Raw genomic sequence first — 27,107 nt, forward strand, 5'->3', positions numbered from 1 at the left:
TAAATATAGGATAGCCTCGAGAGGGCCTGGAACCTATTCCAAAGGGCCCTGACTGTCTCTGCCCCAGGGGATTAATAGAAATGTCAAGGGGTGGAGCAAAAGACCTCCCCTCCAGCACAGCCAAGTGAAGACCATCTCAGACACCTACACTCTGGCCCGTGATCCAATCATCCTCTCTATCAGACCTGCTGGGTAAAGCCACAAGGAACCAAAAAACAGGCCCCCACAAGTCAACCTTTCCTAATATATAAAAAATAACTAATTATTAATAGCTTACAGCAATCTCCATAGCTGTTATACCTCCTAGTATGGGAATAGAGGATGATATAGATGGTATTTCTTTTTTGGATTAGATCCAAGGTGACTACAGCAGTCTTTAGCTGCATCAAGCCCTTTCTAAACCAAAATCTCTTAATGTAATTTCAAGAATCCCTTAGCTTCATCATTACTAATAACAGGTTAACATAAATATTGCTGTACAGTTACAATTCTCTCAATCTTACATCTCAAAGCAAACTCTTAACAGAACTATTTGAATTAACATATATGGTGCTATATATAGTTACAATTTTCTCAGTCTTACAACTTTAACTCTTAATAGAATCATTTGAATTTTCTTGCTAACAGAACATAGAAAAAACTTAATGTTTTCATGTCAAACTTAAATATTTCCTTAACTTCACAAAACCAAGGTGCATTAATATCAATAGGTTAACATAATTTCTGCAAATATACATTCAACCTTAATTCACTCATAACTCCTCCTTTTCTTTACAATTTTTTAAACAAAATCTCGAACCCAGTTAGAAAAAACTCAAACTTAAACAATTTCTACTAACCCATATTGAAAAGCAGTATTCTCAATCTAACCATTAACACTTTGAAAATTTTTAGCAAAACATCCAAAAGCAGTTTCTTAATAAAACTCTTTACACTTCAAAGGAATCTCAGTGTACCAATTTGCATTTCTTACTAACAAAACGTAACATTAATTCACTCAAATACCAAATTTTTTTAATTAAATAGACTAAGGAATATCAACTCTCCCTTTTCTTTATAATTTTTTAAGCAAAATCTCAAGCCTAGTTAGAAAACCCAAACTTTTCCATTTAAACAGTTTCATTTGTAACACAAAACCAGTTCCATAAGTAATTCCATTTTTACATAAACAGTTCCATAAAACAGTTCCATTTTTAACACAAAACAATTCATGAATCACCAGCATATATGCATACACAAAACTGCATTTTGAGTCTAGGTAGAAACAATAAATTTCTTCATTTAAACAGTTCCATTTTAACACAAATAATTCCAGAAAACAGTTCTTAGGCCATTACTACAAGTAAATTCAAAATTGTCCCATAGCAATGAAATCACTTGTTCATTTCATTTTTAAGTCTCAAAATTTTAATAATAAATTCTGGTATGAGCTTTCCAAATATGAAAAAAAATCCCTAACAAAAATCTTTTTGTAGTTTTATCTCATTTTTTTAAGTTCAAAAAGTTTTTGTTTTTTTTTAAAAAGTAAATTCTGGTATTAGACTTTTACTTCCAAATATGAAGAAATGTTTTACAACCAAAAATTTTTTGTAGTTTAACAACTTTAGTTCAAACAAGTGTCTCTGCAACTTTCATTCTCAAGCCAGAGACCTTAGTTACAGTAATATTTTAAACTGCGCCGTTTTTGCTGTTAGCTCAGGTTTTTCTGTGTTGCCTTGATTTTCCATGGATCTTATCTGGGGATGCCTGTGCTGGTTCTGGCATTCACCATTCTTAGCTTCTTAGTGGCTTCTGGAGCTTTTGAAAACCGCTCAGACTGCCTGCTTTGCAGTCTGATAGGACACTAACGTCTGTGTCTCAGGTTCTTTTGCCATATACATTGAGAATAGACTCACATTTAACATTTACACTTTTTTACAAACTCACATATCTTGCAAAGCATTTAGACTCACATTCAACATTTACATTTTTTTTACAAACTCACATATAACATATTCACATCTACTTATTTATACTCCTTAAGGAAACTATAGAATTACTTTAGCAAATATATTTCTCATTTACTTATATTCATTTTATATTCTTATTTAAACTTACATTTACAACTAGCATCTTTACTTTTTACAAGCTTATTACTACATGTCTTAAGACTACCTTAGATAATTCTTGCAAGCTTATATTCTTAAAGAAACTCTATAGATCTATTTTACAAATTTATATTCATAAGAACTATTAAGCAAACTCTACAGGCCTACCATTAGCATATATCTAACTTAGAAAACACCTCAAGATTTCTTAACACTTAGAGGAGATTTAACATTTTCTAACAAGACAGAATTATTTTCTACTTCTTACTCTTAATTATCATCACTATCTCTATTAGAAAGATTCTCTTAACTAGACAGAGTACAAAAATCATTTCTAAAGTTCTGAGCTTATCATTCTGAAAGTTCTTGATTGAAACAAGAGTAATTCTTTAATGGCTATCTCTTAACTTTGGACTTAGTGACTTCTGTTGCTATGCATTTCAGATGTTTTATAACAACTCTATTAAGAGCTATGTCAGTTTACAGCAAACCCAAAAAGGAAGAAAAACCTGAATTTGCTTAGCTGGCAACTCAACAGGAGAAGACAGTTGTCTAAATTGGAGTCTGGTTCCAGACCTGCAGCTTTCAGCAGGCCTAAAAACATTGCTGAAACTTAGTTACAATTGTCTCAAACTCCTCAGCAGTCTGGAAGCTTCTTTATTCTCCTACTATCCCCAGACTGCAAGGTGGAACCTTAATATCAGGAAAATTGATTTAGTTGCTTTTTACACTCATCACCAAACTCTGATACAATTCCCCCTTTTTAGTTTTTTAAAGCTGTATGTGCCATGAGTTCTTTAACAATGTTGATGTTTGATATTTTATTAGCCCAATATTTTCACCAAAACTGCTACTATTCAAAAGAGTCAAGAACATAGCTGTTTTTTTTGTTTTTTTTTTTTTTCATGAAACCTCCTTCATTAGCTTACTCTGAGGAAAAGGCATTTTCAGGACTTAGTATTTTCACTTCATTAGCTTTAGCCCCTAATGTTATTGTTAGCAGCTGTGATATTTAGCATTTTTTTTTATAACTTTCAGGTGAAGCAACTCTATTTTTTAAGATGGCTAGATTTTCTGGTTTGTTCCCATCTATAAAGCAGTCATTTCTTTTTGAATGCCTGTTTCCTCTTCCTCTTAATTAGATTTGCAAAGGATTCATTCATTGCAGGTTGTTTGTTCAAAAGGCAAAGAACTTTCATTTCCCATAAGTTTCTTCATATCTAAGACAATGTTCAGTTTATGGACTGCTTTCCCTTGTTTTAAGGATTTTAAAGTGGCTTGTTGACAAACAATTTCTAGTTAGAGACTGTCCCTTTACTCAAATTCATCACTTCAGGATGAGAGTGAAATTCCTGTTGAACTATTCTAAAGCTCCTAACAAAAATCCAGGGAAAATAAGGTATTTTACACAAAGGTGCCCCAAACAGGGAATCTCCGAGTTCCGTATCCTTTCAATTTTTCATTGAAACTGACATTCAACAAACTCTGAGCTGATTTTGCTCCTTCTTATTCTTTTAAAAGCTGTATTTTAAGTTTACTATGAACGTATTTTCAAGCTGACAAAAGTCTTTCAGGGCAATTTCGACATCTTTAGCGGAAAAACTACCTTTCCCAGAATGCATTTCTCTTATTCAGTCCTTTGTTGCAAGCTACATTATGGACTTCATTTCCCATAGTTCTTTCCGGGTTGAGAGTGAACCTCCTGTTCTCTTTTACTGGGCTTATTTTCAAAGTTTTTTTCTTTTACAACGGGAGATTTGAACCAAGCATTTTATGTTTTCAATTACGGGACACTGGGAGATTTCTGTTCTGAGCTGGCATCAAAATGTATCTCTCCTTCATTTGACACTGGGCCTAAATCAGAACCACACCTGCTCCTTAGTGCACATTGAGGCTGGCATTTCTGATAGCAACTTTCCTCAAGGTTTGTGTTTGCCTTAGCCAGTCAGTGAAAAAAGCATTTACAACAGAGCTTTTCCAAAGCTCCTTAAGAGTCTTTTTTCTTCCCCTGATAGATCTTAATTATATTTTGCTTGTTCCTTCCCCTCCAGATGCAGAGCTTCAGATATCTTAGGCTGTGGCTCTGCTCCTCTGCTAGCGGCCTTTGGAGATAGGGGCCTTCCCCTTCTCCCCCCAATCTGCCTCAAACTCTAGCAGCTTTCTGGGGAGGAATCTGTCCCTTCTCCATTTCTTCAGAGTCTTTCTCCCTGACAGTTCCCAGTTTGGTCTCAGTTTATCCCCTCTGTCCCAGAAACAGTTTTCGACATTAAAATGGCAGCTTTTCCGGCTACTGAAGGTAGGGGCTTTTTGTCCGTTTCTGTTTTCAGGGTCTGTGAGGTTTGTGTTCATAAATCAAGCTTAGCAAAGGAGGTTTTTGCCATCTCTAAGATTGCATCAGGCCTTCACCAGGCCCAATCCCCCAGTGGATTGTTTTTGCTTGTCTACTCTCTCAAGAGCTTATCTCCTGAGGCAATCAATCCCTCAGGGCTGCACTCCCTTATATCACCAGGAGTCAAAATGAGCCATCTTAGAAATAAGACCAAAATGCTTTCACCCTAAAACTAAGGCCTAAGATTTCTCCTTTTGGGAATAGGCCATTAGTTACTGAAACCAGTCAGTTCAGATTCCAGAAACCAGGAAGTGTAAAAGTACAGAGTCACAAGATAGTCACGAGGTAATGCCTGCCAGACTATGGAATGTCCTCTCCCTGGTTTCCAGGGTAACTGACCATAGAAATGCCCCCACCTGAGGGCAGCCAATGAGAATGGTGGCAGGCAACCACTCCCTTAGAAGTAATTTCTAGAAGTTCCTAGAAGCGAGCCAATCAGAATTGTACCTGCACTAGCACCCCTAAATGATGTAACCTTGTGATTTTTCCCTTTAAAAGCTGAGCTTGCAGACAGGTGGGCACTTCCTCCAGCCTCCACTGCGCTGGATGTATTGGACGAAGTCCCTGCCTAGGCTTGTATTGCTTTTGGATATCCAGAATTAAACCTTGCTTTTGCATTCTGGTATGCTCGTCTTTGGTGGTCTCTCTGGGGGTCACGATCTGGGCACAACAAAAACAAACCTTTTCTCAAAAAGATGCTTTCTGATAGAAAAGAACTTTACTCCTGGATAGTTCTCCTTTCTGCCCTGGCTGGGCTGTTTCCCCAGGATGGGGCTCCTGACTCGGCAGTCCAACTGCAGATGCAGTTTGGCTTTACTGTTTTCCCAGAAAGATCCTTTCTCTAATTGGAAAGCTTTTCTCAGATTTCTTTTTGCAGCTGTGAACACTGCATAGTCCCACCTAACAACCCAGGACTTACAGGAAAGGGATAACTGTGCCATTCCCACCGGCTTTAGCTTTGTTTGTTCATTATCAATCTTCCCCTAGGTCCTGCACCTTCTTGCCTCAGCTCTGTGCACCAGGAAGTTATTTACAACTGCAGGAACTCTAGTATCCCCAAAATGCACTCCAACTCGGAGATGCTGGCTAGTTGCTTCTCTGTTGTTGGTTAGAAGCTAGGATACAATGCTTAACAGAGTTTGCATTGCTTCAGGGGATCTTTGGGTAAGCATGATTAGGAGCACCTTTTCATTCTGAAATGCTCAAACAAAACCCTTGATGCCTCAGCTCAGCTATAACTGGGAAGCTTGGCTTTTTTGCTTCTCTCAGGTAAACAATTCCTGCCCTATTGGGCTCTTTATGGCTCTTCACTCACACTCTCCCAAGCGTTTCCCTCAGGGGACTTTGACCCACTGTCTTTTAGTAGCTTAAAGAGACAGAGTTTAGAAGAGAGGTTTTTAGAACTCCACCCCTGCCTCCTGCATTGCAGGAAGGATTTTTCTGGCTTGAAAGACAGAACTTAGAGAGGTTTTGCTGTCCTAAGAAGTTTGTTGTTTTTCCCTTTGAGCTAATCTCAGGTGATTCCCATACTAATATCGTCAAGTGATTCTAATTTTTGTCCTGAGAGAGAATGTTAAAGGCTTTAGTTTTCTAAGTTTAAAGAGCTTTTTGTTTGAGAAAGAAAAATTAAGGCTTCTTAGAGAGATTTTTTCCCCAAATTTTCCAAGAAAATCTTTTCAGTTTAAGAGAAAGATTTTTTTTCCCCAAGAGAGAGAAAGACCAACTTTTCCCAAAACTTCTGAACTTTAAACTTTTTGGCTTCTTACACCCCCATTTTTGCCTCAGGGAGAAAACACTTTCTCCTGCTGCTTGGATTTAGCATTTCAGCTATCCCTAAGCCAAAAGCTTCCATAGGAAACTTTTTTCTACCCAATAAGGTCAAAGTAGAGCTTTTTTACTACCCATAAAGCTCAAAGAAAGATTTTTTTCCCAGTTTGCATTCATAGCCCCCAAAGTTAGAAAACTGAAGTTTTTCTATCTAGTTGCCTTACTTATCTTGAATTTTCCTACACTATCTTACACTTCTTAAGTTCTTATGACTTAAAATACAGCATCTGACCCCAAGCAGCTTTCTCTTTTTTTTAAATTTTCTTTAGTTTTATAATTTGATTTAATTTTACTTAACAGCCACGGATTCCACTGTCCTCCCTCCTCCCACCCGCCCTCCCCCAGCCCTCCCCCATTCCACCCCTCATTCCCATCTCCTCCAGGGCAATAACTCCCCTGGGGATTCAGCTCAACCTGGTGTATTCAGTCCAGGCAGGTCCTGTCCCCTCCTCCCAGGCTGAGCAAAGTGTCCCTGAATAGGCCCCAGGTTCCAAACAGCCAACTCATGCATTAAGGACAGGTCCATGCCCCACAGCCTGGTGATACAACAGCTGCTAGCCATGGCCTTTATTCCATTCCTGCCATCCTTCCCCAAGAGTAGGTCTCTGGCTGACAAGCCCCCAACCCTGGGACCTTTTCCAAAGCTTAAGTCAGAATGTATCACCTTCTTACTCAATGTACTCAGTTGATGCCTTTTTGTTATAGCTAGTAAAAAGCCCTCACATTTCCCACAATCCCTGCCAGCCTTTCCAAACTCAGAGGATACCAACCACGCCATCATTTTCTGTGCTTCAGCAAGAAGGGATCCTCTCAGCTCCTCAAACAGACCAATCGTATTTCTGCATATTACCCTATATATGTTCCTTGTTTCCTCCATCAGGCTGTGATCATGGCCATCTGGGATTTGGCACTGTGTGGTCATCATCAAAGTTTTCCCAAACAGTATGTGAATTCCATTCTACTTTATGTGCTGATATTTACCTCGGACAAGATCCAGTAGGGTCCCTTCAGTATCATAAATGTTTAATCCTTCATGCATGGTGACCTTTATTATCCATTCTTCTACAGCTGCAATGTCTAAAAACAAGAGATAAACAACTTTTTACATGTCATGCTGATGAAATGGAAGAATGTTAACACTACCAACAACACCTTTTCCTTTTACAGTCATTTTTCACTACATCTATGTGTCACATTTCACATCTTTTTCTGAAAACTTATTTTCTGGTGAAATAATTGAAAAGAATTATGAAATGATTTTACTGCCACAGCAATGTATCTTAATGCTAATAAATTTAGATCCTAATTTCTCTCCTAATCCTATTCTCTAATTATAGAGGTTCAGCTGTGTATTAAAGCTATACTTTGACCAAGCATCTGTCAAATGGAAAGTCATTTATCACTGAATATTTGGTGTTAATACAGCCTTAATATTCAGCTGTACCTTGCTATGAATTTCTTGTGGGTTCATATATTACTAGAACATTTGGCAAACAGTTCAGCTTCTCAAACCTGTTCAACCTCTAGGTAACTAACTCCCCTGCTGAGCCTATGAGACAAGCAGGCTGTATATGCATAGCTTTGCTTCTTGTGCAAATGAAGCTCAGACCATCCCTTGCCTTCAGGCCTATTGGCTTTCCAGAGAAATTGACTGAGAACAAAGGAGGTTTTTGCATAATCAGGTTCAGGAAAGACTGGAGCAGAATTCCAGAGGCAGACACAGAACTGCATGGCCAGAGAGAAGAGAGAAAGACAGAGATTCTGTAGAGGGTAAAACAGATCTCTTGTAGAGTTTATCAGAGCCAGGGGTAAGGAGTCATGAAGGATAGATGGAGGACTAAGGAACAAAGGACAAAGATCAGACCAAAAGCATAAGGGCTTAGTTATTACCAGAGCTATGAGGGGACAGAAAAAGTAGGTACAAAGAAGAACTGAGACTCAGGACAGAACTGAAGCTGTATAGATAGAGTTTTGTCATAAAGGAATACAGTTAACAGACAAAAGAGCATAGTGTACATAGATTCCTTTCCCTCAGATACTCCACTCTGAATGCAGTATCTTCCTCATGACTCTGGGAGGAATTTTCTCAGGGCTGGAACTGGGGAAAATTCCATTACTCTCTGACCACTACAGAGAGGAAAAAGAAAACCATATCCCTTTTGTGAACACAGTATATTATTTTAAAGTACCTGTCAAAGGAAAGTACAGGACCTGAGGGTGGCAATACTGAATTTGAGCAAATGTGTAAGGAAGAATTAACAGCATTTCTTATCAAACTAGTGCCCATAAATGAAATAGAAGGAATACTTTTAAACACATTCTGCAAGGTCAGTATCACCCTGATACCAAACCAGATAAGGGCAGACCATAAAGAGAAAATGCCAAGTCAACATTCCTGATGAATCTTAAGGTAACATATCCTCAAACAAATACCAGGAGCTGAAGAGATTGCTCAGTGGTTAAAAGCACTGGCTGCTCTTCTAGAGGATCCAGGTTCAGCTGGCAGCAACCACAGGGCCACCACAGGCACCTCTACCTCCAGTTCCAGGGCTTCAAACACTCACTTTTGGCCTCTGTGAACTCTGTACTCACATGGTGCACGTGCATATGTGTAGACAAGACACTCAGATAAAATAATAATAAGTAAATCTTTGAAAATACTAGAAAACATAAATCATTAGCACAGTAAAATGATCATTCACCATGGGATTCATCCCAAAGATTCAATGATAGTTCAATAACAAGAAAGCAAATAGATTTTAAGATGGGCAGTTCTCAGAAGACATGCAAATGACCAGCTGGTATATTAAACATTACTAATCACCATGGAAATGTGATTCAAACCATGACATGATATTATTTTATGCATGATAGAATATCCATAACCAAAAAGACAAAATATAATAAGTATTGGTAAAGATGTTGGGAACTAGCAACCCTTTAACACTGTTATAGTCATGTAAATTAATGCAGCCATCAGGATAAACAGTGTGGAGACTTCTCAAAATATTAAAAATAATCCAGCAATCCTGGGTATGTAGCCAAAGGCAGTGAGATCAATGTGTCAAGGAGATGCCTGTCTGCTGCCATCTTTTTTTTTTTTTTTTGTAGTACTGTTTACCATAATCAGAACAGTCACCCAAAATGTCCATTTTCATTGGCATGAATACTGAAAATGTAGTATATTGCTGGGTGTTTACCCACCAACCCCACAGCTCCCCCAGAGTTTTCTTGAATGCAAACAGCAGGAAATATTAGATAGAAGGATTTAGAATGTGGAGATAAACAGATAGAAAATATAGGATAGCCTCGAGAGGGCCTGGAACCTATTCCAATAGGCCCTGACTATCTCTTCCCTAAGTATTTATAGAAATGCCAAGGGGGTGAAGCAAAAGACCTCCTCCCAGCACAGCCTAGTGCAGACCATCTCAGACACCTGCACTCAGGCCCATGGTCCAATCATCCTCTCTATGCAGACCTGCTTGGTAAAGCCACAAGGAACCTGAAAACGGCTCCCACGGTATACCCACACTCATATGAATACTATGAAATCTTGTTATTTGAGACAACATGGATGAATCTAGAGAACAGTATATTAGATGAAATAACCTATGCATAGAATGACAAATACTAGCATTGTCTACTTTACATGTAAATATAAAGAAGTTGCTTTTATAGGATAGAACTGAATGGTGGTTCCCAGAGTCTTGGGTATTTAGGTTCTAGGGAGAGATGGGAGGATGTTTGTCATGGGCACATAATTATACTTAAATAGGAGGATGGAAAGGGCCAGAATATGAAGACAAACAGAGACAGAAATAAATGAGATATTGTTGTTGTTAGGTATTTGGGAAGGATGATAGGTAGTGAGGAGAAAAGACTTGGTGATGACTACAGATGGCCATAGAGTTTCTGCCCTTAGTGATGAAATGAACTAAAATTGAACTGAAGAATTATTGTACAATTATGCAGTAAGGCTGTTTTAAAAATAAAATACTGCCGGGTGTGTTTGGCACATGCCTTTAATCCCAGCACTCTGGAGGCAGAGGCAGGAAGATCTTTGGGTCCTCAAAGCCAAATTCCAGGACAGTCAGAGCTACATAGTTAGATCCAGTTTCAAAATTAAATATTAAGGGCTAATGTTTCACTAAGTATAAAATCCCTGAAATATATTTTAGCCTCTGTGTGTTTATTTAGGATCACTTTGCTGTGGGACACAGGAAAACTTCTGGCTGCACACAGAGTGCCCAGCTACATGTCTAACACAACTCCTACACCTAAGGCTCAGAGAACATTTGTGGAACCACTGGTGTGGTGGTGGAAAGATTGTGAGAGCTAGAGTGGACCAGGATGTTACTTGCAAGATTGCATCTTCTATATGACAGGAAAGATGCACTCATGAAATCTCAAATATATAATTGCCAAAACAAATCTGAATAATAAATAACAGCACCAGTCCACATGACAACTTTTGAAGGGAGAATTATGTTCCATCCCTAGATGAATGGCTTATAGGCAATTATGATGGCTAAGGCAGGGAGATGTTGAAATTTTAAAAAAATGAAATAAAAAAAATAAATACTTTTATTTTCTATAGGCACAATTAATTCAGTATTTATTTTGCATATGTCATAAGAGTCCCACCATTTTTCACATATGGGAGTATATCCCATGACTGAAAAGGTATTAATTTGGTCCACTAGCTCAATATTCCCAACTCCTGGAATTTGATATTCCTCCTCTTCTCCCTCTGGGTATTTACAGCAGTATGTGATGTTGTTCCTCCACATACCACTTATGAGTAGATTCCATAACAAAATAATACATCACATATTACATCCTGTAACATTTTCAGATTAATTCCACTTCAATAAAATATATCAAGGCCCAATTTTCTCAATATTACAATTTCAAACTTCTAGAAAATGAGTTTGTTTTAAATAAAGCATGGTATAAAAATATATTGCTATGTAATATAAACATATTATCCCACACAACTTGTAAGACTGCCAGATAAAATACCCAGTTAAATTTGAATTTCAGATAAACCACAAATAATAATTAGTACGTCCCACACAACTATATGGGGGCATTTATATGATGTTGTATGGAACATTCCTCCAAATTATAATGTTCTCTCCAAATTGAAACATTTCCTCAAGGGGGCAAGCCTTGGCTCACCAGTTTCAGTAGGTAAACCAAAGGGTACAAATCCAGAACAGAATTGTGGAAGATTCTTGCATGCCTCCACCCAATTATGTAAGGGGGAGTAACAGCTGCAGAGGGTAGAGACTGACTAGACATCCCAGGAAAGAGAGATGTCCAACTGTGGAGCTGCAGCAGGCTTGTAGAAATCTACAGGGCTGCAGGTTTGGGGAGTCACAACCCAAGTTAGGGTGAGCTTTCTGGTGCTGCAGCCACACTTGAGTTATCCCTGTTCCTCATGAGGAACCCCTCACAACTTGCTTAGGAAACCCCTGAAAAAACTCAGTGGTTCCCCAAAATGGACCAAAATGTTACTTCGGTCTGCTGCTGGCTCCCTTTCTGGGGTGAGTACACATGTGTTTTGCATCTCCCCAGGAAATACCTGTCACATGACACATGAGATAAGATGTGATTTATTACATTAACTCAATGCTTTTATTTGCTAAATTTGGCAAATACAGACCCATGAGTACAAGAATTACTTCAGATCCCTCTTACCTGTGTTTACTGTGATGCTTTCTCTAGGAATATCAATGAACCAAAGAGCCCGATTGTTGAACTTGAAGAAAGAAGAAATCAGCATACATTATTTTACAACATTAATAACAACACTTATTTTGGTATATCCTGCCCAATAATTTAAAAATAAAATTAGTCAAAAATATCCAAATATATATACATATGGTCCACTTATAGATAAAAGGTTTTCAATAGCAAATTTCACTGTTAGGGATGTTTCCCATGTTACAGTCACATATGAGTAAAATCACACACACACACACACACACACACACACACACACACACACATATTCAAGGATATTTTGCATCATTGTTTGTAGATTTATGCCCACATGTTGGAACAGCCCAGCAAGCACAAAGTTAATGCATTACTGACTAGATAAGTCACAGTCAAGTCATGGGGCTGGCAGAGCATTTGGAAATTTAAGAGGGAAATCCCAGGAACAAAAGAGCAATAAATATGGGGAGCTCTGAAATTTACATAGAAAACATGTCTAAATACTCCTGCTACACCAATGTAGAGAACACTCCCAGAACAGCTCTAAAAAGAAAAAGCAGTGGAAGCTAAAAACTAGCAGGATAATCAAAACTACAGGTAAAATAGTTTGCAGGTTTTTTTTTCTTTTCTTTTTTTTTAACCAAGGAAATTATCTGTTTTTCAGACTAGCAGTTAAAAATAAAATTTCTTAGAAGAACCAGAATCCAGAGTTGCCACAAGATATTACCTACAGTGTCCAGTTTTCAAACAAAACAATGACAATAGGCAAATGTAACTGATATTATAGGGGCAAATGTAGACAGTCAGTTGACTCAGTTTGGCTAACAGGTAATGGATTAAATACTATTTTTACAAATCTGTGCATAGACTGAAGGAAACTGTCCCAGTAAATTAATGCATAGATAATTCCAAACAGAGTAGAAAAGACATAACGAAAATAGATGAGAGAGAGGAGGGATTATATGAGCAAGAGATATCAAGACTATGATTGGAAAAAGTATGTACAGAAAGTACAACTAGCCAAACTAGTGGAAACACATGAACTGTGAACCAATAGCTGAGGAGGCCCCATAGCACTGGACTAGGCCCTCTGGATAAGTGAGACAGTTATTTAGCTTGAACTGTTTAGGGGGCCCCCAGGTAGTGAGAATGGAAACTGTCCTTAGTGCATGAGCCGGCTTTTTGGAACCCAGTGCTTATGCTGAGACACTTTGCTCAACCTTGGTGCTAGGAGGAGGGGATTGGACCTGCCTCAACTGAATGTACCAGGCTCTGCTGACTCCCAAGGGGAGACCTTGCCTTGGAGGAGATGGGAGTAGGGGGTAGGTTGGGGAGGGAAGGCTGGATTTGGGAGGAGGGAGGACAGGGGAATCTGTGGTTGATATGTAAAACGAATAGAAAATCTCTTAATAAAATGGAAAAAAAAAGGAAAAGAAATGGAAAAAATAAGGCTGTAAGTAGAACAACTGAAGTACAATAAACACTAAGTAGCCTCAATAGAAGATTGAATAAACTAGACAAGGAAAAAGGGAATTCAGGGATATACAATTGACTCAATCATAAAAGAGAAGGAAGCAGTAGCATGGCTGGAGATAGTAATAATATATATTATGTATCTCAAAAAGTTAAAAAAAAATAGGACTTTAATATATTTACCATAAGACATGAGATGCTATCTCAAATAAAAGAAACAACAATCCAAAACAAAAACAAGAACAAACATGATACCTATTTGAGAAGAAAGTAATTTAATCTAATGCAAATACTGTGCAATATGTACATTTATTGAAATACCATCTGATACCCCACTTACACATACAGATTTTATATTTTCATGTATCTGTCAAATTTAGAAAAAAAAAAAACGAAAGTGACTAAAGAAACTTAATAGTTTTAGAGACTTGTAGGACAATATCTTGCTTTCTAAGACTTCTAAAATTAAGAGTCCCAAGAAGAAGACAAAACAAAAGAGCAAAAAACAATGCAGAAATAATTACTGAAGACTTTCAAAATTTGGCAGACACAAAATATGCAACTCAGATACCCAGTCAGGAGAGTACAAAGAGAAAAATGTAAACATGTGCAGAGAAGAATAACACAGTACATACAGAGAGAATGACTGCAATTTAAAGCTAACTTCTTATCTAGAAACAATAATGCCATGTGACTTTAGAATGTTCCAAATTCTGGAAGAAAATTAAGCCACTGAAAAATGGTACATTTGGAAAAATTATCTTTTGAAATTTAGGTGACTAATAAATATGTTAGAACTCACAATATGTTTAGCAAAATTAAAAAACGAAAGAAAATTATATGTTGGGAGTAGATTTAATGGAACAAATGTAAAAGGAATACTCTTGACGACCACATGACATTGTTGGCAGAAACCAAAGATCTAAATAAATGCAAAGATGTCACATAATTATCATTTGGAAACTCTACATTATTAAAATGGCAATATTAACCAATTTACTTACATATTGAACACAATCTCAGGAGACTATTTTGTAGTCACTGGCACAGTTATCCTAAAACTTAGGGAACCAAAGGGACTCAGACTGGGAAAAAAGCAGTCAATTGAAGAAAAGTGAATTGAGGCTTTGTCAAAATTTAGCACAATGCCGTGCTATCAAGACAATGTGGCATTAACATAAGGGTTAGGATCACAGATCAAAGCAGTAGTGTAGTTTTCGACAGAGATGCTAAAACAATTCCATCAGGAAAAAACAACATTCCTCTGTAGCTGAAGAGCTTCTCTCCAGGTTCCACCAAACCCCGCAGTCCCACAATCCACGTATAAAATAATCACTCAGACGCTTATAATACTTATAAACTGTATGGCCGTGGCAGGCTTCTTGCTAACTGTTCTTATATCTTAAAATTAACCCATATTTATAAATCTGTACCTTGCCACATCGCTGGTGGCTTACCAGAGTCTTACATGCTGCTTGTCCTGGCAGTGGCTGCAATGTCTCCTCCCTCAGCCTTCTGCTTCCCAGAATTCTCCTCTCTCCTTGTCCCACCTACTTCCTGCCTGTCAACCTACTTCCTGCCTGGTCACTGGCCATCAGTGTTTTATTTATTGACCAATCAGAGTAATTTGACATACAGACCATCCCACAGCACTTCCCCTTTTCTTTTTTTTAAAAAGGAAGGTCTTAACTTTTACACATCTACAAAGCCAGCTTGGTATATTTGGGAATTTGGGCGTAGCTTCTCTTACTACTTCCTGCTGGATGGGGGTGCTGTATCTTATGGGGACACAAAGAAAATTTAAGGATCATGGAGTAGTCCATGAGGCTGTATCATCTGAGCCAGTTGCCTTGAAACAATTCTAGATGTTGGATCATCTGGGCCATGGTGTCATTGGAGACCTTTCAGGGGGTCTTGGCTGGTGAAACCTGATGTATCCTAATCTGGAACAAATCCATAGCCTCTGGCTTTCTGTAGAAACAAAAGCAGAGCCTCTTTTCCAAAGCAACATATCCTTATAGCCAAATTTTGAAGTCAAGGTACCTTTAAAATATACATTTCGGCATAACTCAACAGCTTTTGCAATCAAATGTTTTTCTTCAGTTACAAATATCAAAGAGAACATAATCCAGATTCTCTGTGTGGTAGCCATCTTTACGTGGCTTATGTTTTATATTACCTTGAGCCTATTGCTTTAAACCACAGCCTTTTAAGCCTGAAAGGGCGCTGTGGCTACTGGCTCTGCCCACTTCAGCTTCCCAACATGGCGGTAGTACGTTTTCCACCAGCTCTGGGAGCCATCCTGGGTCTATGCTTTTATCCAAGCAGCGTGTAGCCCAGAAACCTCTTTTTTTGTTTTGTACTAGCAAAGGCTAAATCCACCACACACCTTAATGTGCCACTTGCCGAGGCCTAATTCCCACCATACTGCAGGTCAAGCGCACACGCTAGGAACCTGCCAGTAGCTCAAACCGTCAGCTGCCGCTCATTTGAGAGAGACAATTAGGAAGCTGTTTTTAGCTCCATTTTAGAATCTTTTCTCAGTTTTAAGGTAGAAACTCTTGCCAACACGTTGGGCGCCATTTGTAGCTAGAGTTTTCCTGCCTTGCCCACAGTCAGGACAAATCTTTGTCATCCGCCAGTCCCACAGCCGCTCAGACCCAACCAAGTAAACACAGAGTCTTATATTGCTTACAAACTGTATGGCCGTGGCAGGCTTCTTGCTAACTGTTCTTATATCTTAAAATTAACCCATTTTTATAAATCTGTACCTTGCCACATCGCTGGTGGCTTACCAGAGTCTTTACATGCTGCTTGTCCTGGCGGTGGCTGCAATGTCTCCTCCCTCAGCCTTCTGCTTCCCAGAATTCTCCTCTCTCCTTGTCCCACCTACTTCCTGCCTGGCAACCTACTTCCTGCCTGGTCACTGGCCATCAGTGTTTTATTTATTGACCAATCAGAACAATTTGACATACATACCATCCCACAGCATTCCTCAATGTAAGGTGCTGGAGTGCACGCAAAACAATAACTGTAGCACTCTTGGGCCATGCCCACAGATGCCTGCTCTCTGATTGGCTGGCAGAAACAGAAGTTAAAACTCCAGTTGGGAGGGGGCCAGGAGAGAGAGAAGACCAATTGAAGGGTGATTAGTTTGAGCAGATGCTCAACTAGGATCATGAAAGAAGAGATAAAGGGAATTCCTGTGAGAGAGTGGCCTTGTGTTGCTACCCTCTGGTCCCTAAAGAGATTGGTGAGGGCTGTCGGATGTGCCTGTCCTTTGTGCCTGGGAAGACTCAGGTGGTGATTGCTACTAGTAAATCCTTTACCTACGATTTTGACCCCTTCACTGAACTGGAGGAGGTCTTCAACAGAGCAGTAGCACCACCCCGTGAAGGCATATTTAAAGGTCACAATGCCTCTGTCCTGGCTTATGGACAGACTGGCTCTGGAAAAAACTATTCTATGGGAGGTACATATAGTACAGACCAAGACAATGAACTAACCATCAGCATCATTCCTAGGGTAATACAGCTTCTTTTTAAAGAAATGGATGAAGAGAGAGACTCTGAGTTTACACTGAGAGTGTCTTGGAGATTTGCAATGAAGAAATTTTGGACCTTTTTGCTCACCTCCTGAGAAAGCTTCTCAAATACATATCTGAAAAAAATCCCAAGACAGGAGTAAAGATTGTGGGACTCATGGAGAAGATGGTTCCAGCTGCCTTTGACATGGTTTTCTTCGGGCCCACAGATCACCCCACAAAAGACCACCATTCACATATGCAAAAGCAAGAGCATTTATTTTTTGAGAGAATTCCTGCATGCAGGGGTCAGCCATACAACAAAATGGTGATGACCCCCCGACCCCCTCAGATGCTCCAAGGCTCCTTTCATAGACAACTATGAGGGGATTAGGTCATCCTAAACATGATTGTCCAAACGAGCAGCAGTCACACTAATATGTTTTTGATTGGCTGGTGCTATAAGAGCTGTATTGTGGCTGATAGGCAGTATGTCCCTCACCTGCCTTATCAGAAACTGAAACTGAAACAGAAACTGAGACCTAAACAGATACCAAAACTTAACTGAAAATCAGACCTAGTAGAGGCTGGGGACTGGAGAAGCCCACCATGGTACTACTGTGGCCTCTCATTCCCTCCTTGAGTAGTGGTTCATTTTGAATCCTAGGGATGACTCTGCGTCAGGGCCTACCAGGTCCTGACTTAGTGGTTTGTACTGCTGTCTTAGGACCAGCAGCTGTACTATCGAAATCTTTTTGATAAACTTGACCAGAGCATTGATTATACAGTGTCCACAAGTTAGGACCAGCATCAGAAGGACCAAGGGACCCACCAAGGCAGATACCAAAGTCTAGGGTGACCAGTTAAATAGAGATTCATTCATCCCTCATTCTGTTGCTTTTTCTGAGGAGAGTCATAGAGTCTTTGATAACACCTGAGTGGCTGGCAGGGTGGTTCACTTGCCCTTTTTAGTTTGATAAGGTCCCCATTCTTAGAAGCCTTCCACCAGGTGTGGTCTGTGGAGACACAACTCTGCAAGGCACAGAAATAGTCTCTTCCTTCCTCTCCCACAGGGCCCCTTTTGAGTCTTCAGATTATATCTGGGAAAACATAGAAATGGTAGAAATGTTGTCGCATTCATGAATCAGAATAATAGGTTGCTAAGAGGGCCCCCAAGTCAAAGTACAGATCAGGAAACCAAGTCCCCTAAGTGGGCAGAGTGGGAGGTTTCATTCAAGATCTCCCCATCTGTGCCAATGACCTTCTAGGTAACTGTTAAAGGGCTTATGGGGATTTTGGCACCCTGCAAGGTCCTGGTTGGAAAACCCCAGCAGACATAAACCAAGGAAACCGAAGCATAGGAAGCATAGGTGCAAGCCCATCACTAAGCTGGTTCCATGACTTTCTGGATTCTTAATTTGAGAGGGTCCTGTGGATGTGTAACAATTCTCCACATTCCAGGGTTGGTCTCTTCCAGGGTGTAGTCCTCAGGGTCAGTGTGTGGATCTATGGGCTTCACATGGGATTGGTATATCCAGGCGAGGACCCCATCTACTTTGACAGCTGTGTTGTTGGAATGAATGATGGTGTAGGGTCCCTTCTAGCCAGGCTGCAAGGTCTCCTTGTCACCAAGTCCCCTGGCTGGAAACCTGTGAGGAGCAGACAGAGGTGCCTTCTCATAGACACCATGTATTTGGGGCCAAAGCTGTTTCTGCACCTGGAACAAGACTGAGAAATGAAAGCAGGTCCGATGTCTGAGCCTAATAAGACAGGAAGTCCATACCTGGAAGATGATATCTTCTAGAAGTTTCTGGGGTCTTATTTTTGGTAGGGTAAGCTTCAGTCTTTCTTAAAAAGGTATCTATAAAGACCAATAGGTACCTGTAGCCATAGAGCCCAGGCTTTCACCTCAATGAAGTCAATTTCCTACTTTGCACCCGGCCACGTTACTCTTTCTCTGCTTCCCATTGGCACTCCTGTGCTTGATTTGGCATTCACCAGACATGTTGGGCAGCAGGCTACAGCTTCCTCCTTTTTTTGGTCTCAGTTCAAATACCTTGAGGTTTGCTCTTCCTAGCAGGTCTTATATTTTCCTAGCCCCCAAATGAGTACTTTGATGTGTCTGCCAGACTAACTGGCTGGCAAAATGTGAAGGGAGGATATTACGCCCATCAGGAGTCCTATACCATCTGTCCTTTTTGTAGGCAATGATGCAAGTTCAAATCCTCTGAAGTTCCTTCTTGGTATAGGCAGGGTTTTAGGGCAAAGTTGGGGCTGCTAGTTAAGGCATGTTGATTATCAGGGCAGCTGCCACCTGAAAGCTGCTTCTTGTGTAGCTGCATCTGCCCTCTTGTTTCCCTTAGAAATAGAGTCCTCTCATTTTTGATGACCCAGGCAGTGCATGAAAGCCATTTGGGGGGGCAGCCATATGACTTGCAGGAGATTAAGGATCTCCTGCTTGTTCTTGATAGCCATTCCTTCTGCTGTCAGGAGGTCCCTTTACTTATAGATGGCAAAAGCATGTTGGCTATCTATCTATATATCTATATCTATATATCTATATATCTATATATCTATATCTATATCTATATCTATATCTATATAAAATCTCTTCCCTTGCACTGTCTGTAAGACCTTGGTTAGGGTCATTAGTTCAACCCTTTGGGCCAAGGTACCTGGAGGCAGGGTTTCTGTCCAGACAACTGCCTCTTCCATAGTCACTGCTGCCCATGCATACCTGGTGCCATCCTTCATGAAGCTACTGCCATCCATGTATTGGGTGATGTTGGCCTCCTTTAAAGGTGAGTCACCAAGGTCTGGCCTTGTGCCTTGTGGGTGGCTCAAAATTTCCTGGCAGTCATGTAGAGGGCTATCTTGGTCTGGGTCTGGGAGTAGGGTGGCTGGGTTGAGAGCAATATTGGAGGTAAAATGGATTTAGGGGGGATTAAAGAGCAAAGTCTTGTAGTGAGTCAGCCTAGCATTGGCCAGCAATCTATCATGTGGGTGTTTGAGGACCCCTTCTTTAGTATGTGGTGTGGTTACCTATAAGGGCCAGGCCAAGAGTCAGTTTGTCTGAGTCATTGACCAGCAAGGCTGTTGCCCCTATTATGTGGAGGTATGGGAGCCATCCTATTGCCACCAATCTAGCTTCTTTGACAAATAGGCCACTAGCCTCTTCCAAGGTATGAGAGTCTGGGTTATGACTCCTTTGGCTATCCCTTTCTTTTTATCCATATATAGGTGAAATGGCTTTGTGACAAGCAGCAAGACCAATGCTGGTGCCTCTAGCAAGGCTGTTTTGATTTTGTTGAAGACTACTTCCATTTGCTCAGTCCATTCTAGGGAAATCTCTCTGCACTGGGTTGCTCTGTATAATGGTCTAGCCAATTGAGCAAATTCAGGTATCTAAAACCTACAGAATCCAGCCGACCCCAAAAATTCTCTCACCTCATGATGTTTAGTGGGCTGGGGGATTCTTAGAATGGTCTCTTTTCTTGCCTTTGACAGCCATCTTCTACCCACCCTGAGTAGGTACCTCAGGGACATTACCTCAATCTAGCAGAGCTGAGGTTTCCTCATAGGCACATGGTCCCCAGAGTCCCCATAGTTTTAAACAATCCCTCAGTAGCAGTCTCACAGGCCTTCTAGAGAATCTGCAGCAATCAGCAAGTCATCCACATTCAGGTAGGCCTGTCTACACTCACTCAAATCCTCATGGAGGGCTTCATTGAAAATAGTGGGGGAATTCTTGAATCATTGGAGAAGCCTTGTCCAGGTCAGTTGTCCATTGAACCAGTCATTTGGATTCGACTATTCAAAGGCAAACAGATGCTGACTGGCTGGCAAGCTGAAGAAGGCATCCTTGAGGTCTAGTACTGTATAGACAACCCATTCAGGTGGCAGGGTACTAAGAAGGGTATATGGGTTGGGCACAGTGGGATAAATGTCCTCTATCCACTTGTTTACTTCTGCGAGGTCTTGGATAGGCCTATAGTCAGTGGAGTTGAGCTTTTTGACAAGCAGCAGGGGTGTATTCCAGGCAAGGGACAAGGGTGCCTAGGTCCTCAGGTAACTGATGTGGGAGGCAATCCCTTGCTTAGCATCTCTGGGCATTGGATATTACCTGATGCAGGCTGGCATAGCACTGGCCTTCAGTTGTACCACCACAGGGGGCCATTTTGGCAAGTTTGGCCAGTTCTGACCCTCCAATCTCCACCCAGGCTTAGAGAATTTCCTGAAGCCATTATCATAGCAAGCTCCTTGCCTCCTCATATCTTTCCCATTCTGAGAGATCTGTAAACAGCGTCCACTCATCTACAAGGGCCATAGTAAGGATATTTAGGGGTTCCCCTTTTTGGTCAGTTACCATGATCCCAGCCTTTCAAAGTGGATGTGAGCTCCCACTTTGGCCAGCAGGTCCCTCAAGGGGTACGGGCACTCGGGAATGACCATGAAGGAGTGGGTTACCAGTCCCTTCCCTTTGTCTACTGATCTTCAGGTAATCCATGAATATCAGCTCATTCCTGTGGCCCCTTGTACCCGTGATTATTTTGGGGACATTTGGCTCAGAAGTTGTTTTAGGATGGAGTGTTGTGCTCCTGTGTCCACTAGGAAGACAGTGGGCCTCCCCTCCACTCTTAGGGTTATCCAAGGCTCAGGGAGGGTGGCCAAGCCCCATCCCCTTTAATCACTCAATTCTCTCAGCTCTTGTACCTTGGTCCCTGAGCACTGTTGTTCAGGGCATTCATTTTTCCAGTGTCCCAGCTTTTTGTAGTAGGTATAATGGTCTTTTTTGTAGACAGTGCCTATTGCCCAGTCTCTGCTTCACATTTTTTCTTCAGGCCATCTTCCACTGAGAGTTGGCCATTTGTTCCTGAAAAAGCTAGAGAGCTTTCCTTTCTGGGCAACAAGTCCTAGGTTAGTGGCTTGAGTCTAGAAGTCCTTATAGTAGTTCAGTAAAAGGCTCAAAGAGATCAAATTTGTCTGCCCCATCTCTTCTAGAAGAATAAAAGTAGTTACAAGACAAAAACACAGAAAGACAACAACACATCAGACAATATACCAGTACTACACACAAAAAAGGAGCCGAAATCAGAATGAAAACCTCTTTTACTATAAGCAAGCCCTGTCTGGCAGGAGCAACCTGCTCTGTCCCACTTGAATTTCAAATAGGACCTAGTCCTCCTCTAGTGGGTCCAAGATGTCTCTTGAACCACCTGGTGCAGGTACCACTAGTATGTCTGCCTGTTGCACCCAGCCTCCAGGATTGGCTCGAGAGTTACAAAGTTACATATAACAGAAATGAACAAAGACAGAGAACTCTCATTTACTGGCCCAGTTCCTTAAACATTCAATGTGTTGGGGGTCTTTGGGGGGGGTGCCTATCCCAGAGGAGCCCCTAAAAGTTAGAGTTTGCAGATCAACCCAAAAAAGAACACCATTCACATATGCAAAAGCAAGATCAATTTATTTCTTGAGAGAAAAATTCCTGCATGCAGGGGTCAGCCACACAACAAAATGGTGATGAATTCCAGAGAAGCTCGAAGGCTCCTTTTATAGACAACCAGGAGGGGATTAGGTCATCCTAAACATGATTGTCTAAACAAGTAGCAGCCACACTAATGTTTCTGATTGACTGGTGCTATAAGTGCTGAATCATGCCTGGTATGCAATATCTCCTTCACCTGCCTCATCAGAAACTGAAACTGAAACAGAAATTGAGAACTAAACAGATACCAAAACTTAACTGAAAATCAGGCCTCTAGAGGTTGGAGGCAGGAGAAGTCCTGTATGGTGCCACTGTGGCCCCTCAGTTTCCTTTTTAGAGCAGGGAAACAACTCTAGGACTGTGGCTGCCACAGCTATGAATTCAGTCTTCCTGATCTCATGCCATCTTCACAATTCCCATAAGGCAAAGCAAGAAAACTGATAAGAACAGCAGCTTTCATCTAAGCTGTGTCTTGTAGATCTTGCTGGATCAGAAAGAAGAAAACCAAGGCTGAAGGGGACCGCCTGAAAGAGGGTATTCATATTAATGGAGGACTCCTATGCTTGGGAAATGTAATCAGTGCTCTTGGAGATGGCAAAAAGGGTAGCTTTGTGCCCTACAGAGATTCCAGGTTAACTTGCCTGCTTCAAGATTCTCTGGGAGGCAACAGGCACACTCTGATGATTGCTTGTATGAGTCCTCCTGACCCCAGTCTACAGGAAACATTAAATACTGTTTACACTGTGCTGACAGAACTAGAAAAATCAAGAACAAATCTATTCTTAATACTGAACTTAATCATCTGAAGCATCAGTTTCATCAGCTACAGGTCTTGTTGCTACAGGATCATGCAGGTAGCTTGCATAGATCTATAAATGTAGAACCATCAGAGACTCTCCAATCTCTGATGGAAAAAGAACCAGTCCCTGGTAGGAGAGAATGAAAATTTAAGTCATGTTCTGATTGAGGCAGCTAGTCAGAGAGTGCAGATATTGGAAAGGATCATTGCTACAGAACAAAAAAAATGAGAAAGTTAACACCAAGCTACCAGAGCTCATGCATCATGCAGCCTGTAAACTGGATCTTCAAAAGCTAATGGAGACTTTGGAAGACCAGGAATTAATAGAAATGTAGAGATAATTTATAGTCTGCAACAAGTTGTTATTCATCTATCAGACAAAACCTGTTGCTTTCCAAGCTGCAGCCACTGAATAGGCAGTGGAACTAGATGGTCAGGTGGTCATCAGTCCAGAGACTAGTAGGTCTGCTGATGCGTTCACCACACAGCACATTCTACATCAATCTCAGATGTCTAAGGAACTCACTGAGTTGAATAAAGCTCTTGCACTAAAAGAGGCCCTAGCTAGGAAGATAACTTTCAGTGGTGGCCAACAACAGCCCATTCAGTGCCAGTATGAGGCTAATATCAAAAGTCTAGAATTAGAAGTCAGCAGTCTGCAGTAAGAAAAGGAACAATTGCTTCTGGAACTTTGGGCGACCAAGAAGGATGTCAACCAGGCCACGTTGAATGAGCATTACAACAAATGTCTACAAGAGCTGAAGGCTCAAATAGCTGATTTGAAGAAGAAACTAAATGAACAGTCCAAGCTTCTGAAACTGAGAGAATCCACTGAGAAGACTGTCTCCAAACTGACTCTGGAGATACAGATGATGAAAACCCAGTGAGTAAAGTTAGTGTGTCAGATAAAGGAAGATGCTGAGAAGCCTAAACAGTAGAAGAAACCAAAGGACAAAGAAGTAATCCAGTTAAAAGAACAAGACTGTAAAAGGCCATACAAGCTGCTCAGACTTGAAAGAGACTTCCAGAAACAGTCCAGTGTGCTCAGGAGTAAAACTGAAGAGGCAGCCAGCAGCAACCAACAAACGCCTCAAGGATGCCCTCCAAAAGCAACAGGAAGCCACAGATAAACAGAAAGAAACTCAGAGCTGTGGAACAGAAGGCACAGAAACATGAGTGAAGAACTGGCTTAGAAATGAAATTGAAGTTATGGTCAGTACTGAGGAAGTCAAACATCATCTAAATGACCTTCTTGAAGAGCGAAAGATCCTAGCCCTGGCTGTGGGTCAACTTAAAGAAAACAAGGAACCTGGGGAGAACCCACCCCCTAAGCACCAGAGGAGCACATTTGCTAGTGATGAAGTATGTGGTCCTGCTTCAGAGCCAAAGGATTCTATTACAAAGCAGATTAAAAGCCTAGAGTCTGAAATGGAACTCAGGAGTACTCAGATTGCTGATTTACAGCAAAAGCTCCAGGATGCAGAAAGTGAAGACAGGTCAAAACGACACTGGGAGAATATCGATACTATTCTGGAAGCCAAATGTGCCCTAATATATTTGGTTGGAGAGCTGTTATCCTCTAAACTATGGGTCATCAAGCTTGAAAACAACCTGAAACAGAGCCAGGATGGCTATTCTAAAATGCAGAAGGTGCTGGTTGAGGAGCAGAGTCATGTTGTTGTGGTAGAGACAGAACGGAAAGCTGAGTTGCTCAAGGTAGAGCAAATGCACCAAGAGAAGGTGCTCTACCTTCTCAGTCAGCTACAGCAAAGCCAAAGAGCAGAGAAGCAGCTGGAGGTGTCGATCAGTGGAAAGGAGCAGCAGCTGCTGAAGACACTGCAGTGTCAGGAGGAAGATTTTAGGAAAATGGAAGAACTGTGTGAAAAAAAAGCTGCAGCTTCTCCAAGAGAATGAAGCCATGAGACAGAAACTTTGCATCCTTCAAGGTGCAAAAGGCCAGAAATCTCATCTTCCTAAGGATGACCTTCAATCTCCAGATTCTTCCGTTGACTACATTCCACCTCCACCCAAACCATTCCGTGTTGGAGACAAGTTCCTGGAACAGAGCATAGACATTGAGTATCTAACATATCTTTCAGAGCAATCTGTAAATGAGTCTGAAGATGGTGAGGCCAATGATGAAGAGTGGAAACCAAGGAAACAGTCTAAGATGTTTAGGAAGACCATCCAAGAGTGTTCCAGCAGAGGATGGTATAGTAACAAACACTATGGGTGCAGGAAACAAGGGTTGGATTGCAGTGTGGCCTGTGGCTGTGACCCCACAAAATGCCAGAACCACTAGCAAGAACAAGACAGCTTGGGTACTACTGAGTGGAACCAGGATCCTGAAAGCTCCTTCAAACTGGAGGATCCTACAGAGGTGACCCCAGGACTGAGCTTCTTCAACTCCATCTGTGCCACTCCCAATACCAAAATCCTAAGAGATGAGCGATATGGATTGGGTTCTGTTAAGGAAGACTGCACTTGCCGTTTCCTTAGACCTCCCAGACACAAAACACAAAGCAACAGAATCCCAAGAAAGTAAGGCCAAAGGAAGAAGAAATGATCTCTGGCCAGCAACAGCAGCTTCTTCTCTGGCTGCTCTCCTACCAAAGAAGAGCCCCACTGAGAGTGTAGTCAGCTCTTCTCTTCATCTTCCCTGGCAGTCACTTTAAAGGTACAGCAGGAGAGAAGATTATTTCTAATGACTTCCCTGGATTTTTGTTTTTTTCCTATTGGGAAAAAGGGACACAGTGTTCCTCTAAGAAAGAGGACCTTTGTTGGATGTTGGCTCTTTGTTTTCAGACACCCACCCAGGACCACTATTCTCTTCTTCAGAATTGAAGCCACCTACAGAAGACCCTGAAGGGACACTTCAGGAACCAATCCTCACTCAATGCAGCTCTTTCTTTGTGATCACTCAATGCTGTCTGCTCACAGAGATAGGGCTGGGATCTTCCTGTCTTGAGACTGTCTTAGCTTGAAGGAGAAGCCTGTTCCAGATAGAGGCTGGGCTCAACTCCTTCACCCCACCTCAGGAATTGGGCTGAGATCATTCCTGTCCTGACTGTGTCTGTATTTTAAATGTTTTAACAGGACCCCCAAATTGTTTTCCTTTGTCAACATTAAATAAATCAACCACAGCTACTCCAAAAATGACTCTTATGTACTGTAGTATACAAAAAATGGACAACAAAGTTATTCAAAGTGCAAAAAATAAAGCAAAAACTATAGAATCCTGGAACAAAGATAGGGGTAAGCTTTTAAGACCTTGGATCAGGAGATGATTTTTCTACACATGACACAAAATGCACAAGTAACAAAAAGTCCTCAAAAGAAAAAAAACTTTCTTGTATTGGATGATGTGAAAATATAAACCATAGAGAAGAAAATATTTGCCTATTACATATCTTATGAGCAAACTCATATATAAATAACATCTATAAATTATCTATGAAAACATAAAAGTCTCCATTAACAATGGACCCTAAGGAATCAGAATAGCCATTTCCCCTAATAAGATATTAAGTGGCCAATAAGCATAAGAATTGATAGACAGCATTAAAGACATGCAAATCAAACCATGATGATGTAGCATTTTATATATTCTAGGATATTATAATAACCATTGCTGAGGACAGAGACAAATTGTGACCAAGTAGTCAGGGTTAGAAAAAGAAAAGAGTACTACTACCTTGGAAAACAGTTCCTCACCATATAACCCAACAATTTCATTCCTGGATATGTATCCTAAATAAACAAAAACCTATTTTCACAAAAAGAACCATATACACAGC

The 27,107-nt window shown here is 40.8% G+C and overlaps 1 protein-coding gene and 1 pseudogene across 11 annotated transcripts in view; one reads left to right on the forward strand and one right to left on the reverse strand.

Annotated features, from left to right (window-relative positions):
- LOC102917890 (cation channel sperm-associated auxiliary subunit beta-like) overlaps positions 1 to 27,107 on the reverse strand; it is a 189,370-nt gene that overhangs the window by 110,136 nt on the left and 52,127 nt on the right. For all 11 annotated transcript variants that reach the window (XM_076551253.1, XM_076551255.1, XM_076551254.1 and 8 more), the window contains 2 exons: positions 12,007 to 12,067; positions 7,285 to 7,380 (listed from right to left, as the gene is read on the reverse strand). In XM_076551253.1, coding sequence (XP_076407368.1) covers positions 7,285 to 7,380; positions 12,007 to 12,067 — 157 coding nt within the window. The remainder of the gene's footprint in view (positions 1 to 7,284; positions 7,381 to 12,006; positions 12,068 to 27,107) is intronic.
- LOC102916665 (chromosome-associated kinesin KIF4A-like) lies at positions 16,679 to 25,939 on the forward strand (annotated as a pseudogene).

This window comes from Peromyscus maniculatus, chromosome 14 (genome assembly GCF_049852395.1).
Source record: "Peromyscus maniculatus bairdii isolate BWxNUB_F1_BW_parent chromosome 14, HU_Pman_BW_mat_3.1, whole genome shotgun sequence".
Lineage (NCBI taxonomy): Eukaryota > Metazoa > Chordata > Mammalia > Rodentia > Cricetidae > Peromyscus > Peromyscus maniculatus.